The sequence below is a fragment of the Populus trichocarpa genome, chromosome 5, assembly GCF_000002775.5.
Source record: "Populus trichocarpa isolate Nisqually-1 chromosome 5, P.trichocarpa_v4.1, whole genome shotgun sequence".
Lineage (NCBI taxonomy): Eukaryota > Viridiplantae > Streptophyta > Magnoliopsida > Malpighiales > Salicaceae > Populus > Populus trichocarpa.
Window position 1 is genome coordinate 11,603,393 of NC_037289.2, and position 6,117 is coordinate 11,609,509.

The window sequence follows — 6,117 nt, forward strand, 5'->3', positions numbered from 1 at the left end:
TTCAATTAAATAGATCTCAAGAACTGAATCTATTTAAATAGTAACTAGTTATCTATATATATATATATATATATATATATATATATATATATATATATATATATATATATATATCAATTTATGTGGGCAAGATTGTGATTACTACCACTGAGATTTTAGCTTCTTGAACTTTCGATTTTCTTGGAAACATCGTTACTTGGCATTAAAAGCTATAAAAGACTATATTTGTCGGTAATTATTAAAAAAAAAAAGAAACACCTAATTGCACTGTGCTTCGCAAAGTGCAAATTTCTTCTCCTCATTTTTTTGAATCATATAATTTCTTTACTCAATTTGATTCTTACACATTGGTTTTATTCTACATTTGTCTTGGTATTTTATTTTGATTGTGTTGATGTGGGATTTTCATGGAGCAGAGAAGCATCCAGCTATTAGGTTGGAATTTGCAAAAACAATATGTTTGAATTTTTTGTTTTCCATATATTGAAACTAAAGGGACTCTAGTTGAAAACTAGAAGAAAAAAATGCAACCCTCTTACTTCTAAATTGAAGAAGAGAAGAAATCAGACACGGGAATCAGAAGAGGAGATTGAGAAAAAAAGAGAAAAAAAAAAAAGATTGTCAGAGTTAATATGTCAATCCGAATCGTAGATTTAACATATTAACTCGAGTTGATCCAATAAATCATAGTCTCAATATTAGAATAAAAAAAATGCTTATATAGAAATGATTCCCACAACATTGAGAAAGACCATCAAAAAAATCACAAAAGAGGGTGCATATGCCTCCCTAATACGGTGGCATAGCGTAGGCATATTAACTATAAAATATATTCATAATATTGACATTTTCTTCTCTTGTCTTATAATTTAACTTGAATCCTACTACAGTGGCATAGCGTAGGCATATTAACTAGGTCAACAAACTATATAAAAAAATTGCACTATAGGTTATAGGCGATAAAGAAATTCTAAAGGTGCGATTAAATCTCTATAATTATATTTATAAAATACTATTTATTATGCTAGTTTTTTATTTATTTATTTTTAATTTTACCTTACAACAAACTAATATTTTTTTAATTTTATTTTTTAATATTAGATTGTTTTGGAGATTCTACTATGTAATTTTTTTTTTTTATCATATATCGATATTGTGGATGTAGTGTTTTTCTTCTTCTTAATTTCAACTTTTAACATTAGATTTGTTGGAAGTAGAGCTTAGTATTTTTGTTTATTTGCTTTTAATGAACTTATCCGAGTCTCACAACTCAGATAAAAAATTTAACGGATTGACTTGGGTTGTTTTTATTTTTTATGTTTTTTTAATTAATTTTTTATTTCATATTTCAACATTGTGTTGGTTGGAAATTGAGATCCATAATTTTCTTAAATTTTTTTTTTATGGAATTAACTTAATCTCATGACCTAGATTCCGGATTTGGCTGGTTAACCCGAGTTGATTCGGGTAGTTTTTTTTTCTTTTTTAATTTAATTTTTTTTTCAATTTCATCCTTTAAAATTGATTATGAATTGACTTTTATAATTTATTTTGATTTGTTTTTTATAGGATTATCACAATTTTATAATCTGAGTCGTAGATTTGACATATTAACTCGAGTTGACCCAATAAATCATAGTCTCAATATTTGAATAAAAAATATCATTCAATATATCGATGTATCAACATTTAAAAAAGATATCGTCCAATATATATTATATTTTAAATTTATAATTAATTTTTTTATTAGAAAATATATTATCAATGTTTATATATTTTTATGTTAAAAAGAAATTGATCTAGCCTACATTATATAACATGGGAGTCAATAATTTAGTTATTATCTATTTTTATTAGTAATGTTCATGATGATAATAATAAAAATAATAACTTTAACAATATTAAATATCGCATGACAGGTATAAAGCGAGTAAAATCTCAAATCTTTTAATTTTGTATATTTAGATGAGCAGTGGTGAGTGCACTGAGCAGCCTCCTTTAGTTCATGCTAAAAAGAAAATGAAAGTTCGAGGAAATAAACGTGAACATGTAACGAATTATAAAAATGTCTAAAGATAACTGGAGTGAAAGACAAAATAATAATAATAATAATAAATTAAATCCCTGTCAAAATGAGGCATTGACACAAGATTTTGGTGGCATAGAAGAATCCAAATTTTATCTTAAACTAATAATAATTCTGTGGCCATCAAGGTGGCCAATACCGTCACAAATCTTTCAATAAAAAACAGAGCGTCGAACGACAGGCTGCTTCTACGAAATAATCAAACAATATATATGTATAGTGGAAAACGAGTTTCAGTCATCATAAACGTCAGAAATACGATGGAGTTCGATAATAATAGGAGTTTGAAATCAGAAGATTTTTTTATTTTATTTTAAATTTGAGTTTTATGATTACTAATATAATAATTATTAGAAGTTTATATAATTATTAATTTTAAAATTTATAGGATTAGTTAAGATACGTGTAAATTGACCCGAATATCCATGTTAATAATAATAATAAAAGAAAAGTCAGAAATAAGAGAGAGTTGGCATCAGTATACAGCGCAAGTATACAGTGCGCTGTTGTTTGTTGAAATGTTAATAAATCAGATTATTTATTTATTTATTTATTAAAGAGTAATATAAGAAACCTCCAATTTCATACGAGTTTTTGACTTTATGACCCTTTCATCTTCGGAAGAACAGATCAAAAGAAAAAAATAAATAAATAAGAAAAACAAAGACCAGAACAAAGTATTCCTACGGGTGTCTACCAAAAAATATACAAGGTCAAAGGATAGGGATCAGCAGCCCAAAAAATTAAATATATAATAAAATAGAAATCATAACTCCGTTACAATCACTCCATAAATACAGAACAAAGGATCAGTTCTGATCATTCCCACCCAAAACGGCAGAACTGATTAATTAGACGATCAATCAGTTCAACAATGGAAGAAATGATGCAGTACTCGCTTCTGGGGGGTTTCTTTCTTCTTCTTGCTGTTACCCTGCTGCAAAAAGCAAGAAAGCACCGCATGAAGCTCCCTCCAAGCCCACCAGGTCGCCTAATTTTAGGCCATCTTCCTCTCCTCAAACAGCCCAAGGCCATCCACCGAACTCTCCACGACATCTCACAAAAATATGGCCCAATTGTCACCCTTAAGTTTGGGTTCCGAACTGTGATCATCGTATCATCACCAGCTGCCGTAGAAGAATGTTTCACCAAGAACGATATTACCTTGGCCAACCGCCCCCCCTTTCTAAATGGCAAGGTCCTGAATTACAACTTTACCACCCTTGCCGCAGCTCCATATGGTGATCATTGGCGCAACCTTCGCCGGCTTACTGCTATTGAAGTCTTCTCAGCAAGCCGCCTCAACACGTTCGCAAGCATCCGAAGAGAAGAAGTAAAGAATTTACTTCGTAAAATTCATAAACTTTGTGGTGATGGTTCGGCCGTGATAGAGCTGAGGACAATGTTGTTGGACCTTAACTTTAATGTAATGATGAGAATGGTTGCAGGGAAGAAGTATTATGGCGAAGATGTTGACGGGCTTGAAGAGTCAAAGAGGTTTAAGGACATGATGCACGAGTTTTCTGAATGTACTAGGGTGACAAATCTGGGGGATTTGTTTCCCATTTTGCAGTGCATTGATTATGATGGATTTAAGAACAGGATGACTCAGCTAGGTAAGAGGATGGACGCTTTCTGGCAAGGACTTATTGATGAGCATAGAGTTGATAAGACTAGGAATACCATGGTAAGCCATCTGCTCGCTTTGCAGGAATCGGAACCTGAATACTATACCGACGAAATCATCAAAGGCATTATTCTGGTTAGTCTCGAATCTCATTCTGCTGCCCTAAATTCCATTCTTTTCTATTTTATTTTATTTGGGATAAATACGTAATTAAATATAATAAAAATACATATGTGAAGATGATATTCATAGTCTCCTTCCTTGACCCATGGTTCTTCAGAAATATGTATTCCTGTGGATTCAAATCTTCTGATATATGGTTGGGTATCCACAATTTTCTGCAGATGATGTTGGTTGCAGGGACAAAAACCTCTGCTTTGTCTTTAGAATGGGCATTTTCCAACCTGCTGAATAATCCACATGCATTAAAGAAAGCAGTAGACGAAGTGGACACCCAAGTTGGAGAAGGCCGTTTGGCAGATGAACCAGATTTCGCTAATCTACATTACATTCAATGTATCATCCATGAAAACTTGAGACTGTGCCCACCAGCTCCGCTCTTGGTTCCACATGTGGCATCCGAGCGCTGCACCCTTGGAGGCTATGATATTCCATCAGGTGCCATGGTACTTGTAAATGCATGGTCCATTCATAGAAATCCAAACGTGTGGGATGATCCTTTAAGTTTTAAGCCTGAAAGATTTGAAAATGGGAAAGGTGAACCATACAGGCTACTGCCATTTGGGCTGGGAAGGAGAGGTTGTCCTGGAGAAGCTATGGCATTCAGAGTGATAAACTTGGTTATGAGCCAATTGCTTCAATGTTTTGAGTTCTCCACTGTTGATGGAAAGGAAGTCGATATGACAGAAACGGCTGCAACACTCATGTTGAAGATTACCCCTTTGCATCTCGTGTGTAAAGCTCGCCCAAACACTCACAACCTCCTCGCTTAAGCTGTCCGCCCTTCAAGGTAGAAAGAATGCAAAACCCTTTTCATCGTCTTAATTTAGTGATTCCATTGAGGAAATAAATAATTGTGTAAGGACAATAATTATTGTGTTATTAATTCATACTCCTTAATATATCTACTTTCTGTATTTTATAATTCCTAGAAAATTCCAATTTCAAATGATGTACTACTATATCCAATTCCAACCTTTGAGAGTTGGTGAAGAAAAATCAAGAAAAACATCTTGACTGTATACAGTTAATGAAATTTAAGTGGGTTTTTGGCAAGTGGAGTACTGTTTTTGTGAGGGTATTTTTTAATTAAAATAATATTTTTTAGATTTTTTTATTTTTAAAATATTAAAAAATACTTAAAAAAATATCAATTTAATATTTTTTTAAAATAAAAAACAATTTAAAAGCATATTAAATCATAACAGCAAATAGAACGTTAATGGCTAGTAAAGTAATACTTAAAGCCATATAAATGTTTTAGGTGTGGACTTCGAAGCTATGATTGATCATAATTAGGCTCAATGGCCAGATAAAAAAAAAAACAAAACAAAACAAAAACTAGAGCTTTAATAAAGTAGAGACTATTTGATATTGCTAATTAATTAAAGTGATTTGTTACTTTAATTTATAATTCAAAAAATATTTTTCATAATAACTTATTAGGATAAAAGTAAGTTGACATGACTTTAAAATGGAAATATATTTGGTTAAAATATTCAAATCAATTTTTAAAAAAATTAATACAAGAAGAATTTATTAGTGAAAACTTTTACTCAATTTATAACAAATTATTTATTTATGTAAAAAATTATTGTTAACAAACATGTTTACGAATTTTTTATGAGTAAAATAATTTAAACAGATTTAAAAATGTTGTTATACAAAATGAAAGCTTTAAGTTATAAAAGTTAATTATATCTTAGAATCCGTTTCACGTTATTTATGTTATTTTTATAAATCATATCCGATGAAAATAAGTTAAAATGATTTTACATTATAAATATTTTTATTAAAATTTATTTAAAGTAATTTTTAAAGAATAGATATTTTATGACTCTATTTGTTTCATGAAAAATAGTTTTTTTAAAATTAATTTTTAAATTTTTCTATTTTGTTTATTATTGAAAAAAGTTTGTTAATGAAAAAATAATTTGTAAACAATATATATATATATATATATATATATATATATATATATATAGAGAGAGAGAGAGAGAGAGAGAGAGAGAGATTGCATCAACTAATTTCGTGATGAGTATTTTTTGTACAATTGAGACTGATAGACTGCAGCGCACTTACGCTTCTAGAAGTTTGATAAACTACTAGCCATCGTTGCCATCGTTGTAGTTGTTGAAATGTACACGGTGTTGTTTATCCATATGTAATAGAAGTAAGCATCTATCTTTATTTATTTTGTTTTGTTTTATGATTTCTTTTTCAA

The 6,117-nt window shown here is 30.1% G+C and overlaps 1 protein-coding gene across 1 annotated transcript; it reads left to right on the forward strand.

Moving 5' to 3' along the window:
• Positions 1-2,880: 2,880 nt before the first annotated feature.
• Positions 2,881-4,949, forward strand: LOC7489754 (cytochrome P450 81Q32). The gene is made up of 2 exons (XM_002306455.4): positions 2,881-3,848; positions 4,058-4,949. Exons 1-2 carry the CDS (start codon positions 2,961-2,963, stop codon positions 4,664-4,666), a joined length of 1,497 nt encoding a protein of 498 aa, XP_002306491.1. The 5' UTR covers positions 2,881-2,960; the 3' UTR covers positions 4,667-4,949.
• The last annotated feature ends 1,168 nt before the right edge of the window (positions 4,950-6,117 follow it).

Coding starts and splice junctions, on each gene's coding strand:
- LOC7489754 (XM_002306455.4), top strand. CDS start 2,961: ATGGAAGAAATGATGCAGTACTCGCTTCTGGGGGGTTTCTTTCTTCTT. Junction 3,849..4,057: donor TCATCAAAGGCATTATTCTG/GTTAGTCTCGAA, acceptor AATTTTCTGCAG/ATGATGTTGGTTGCAGGGAC.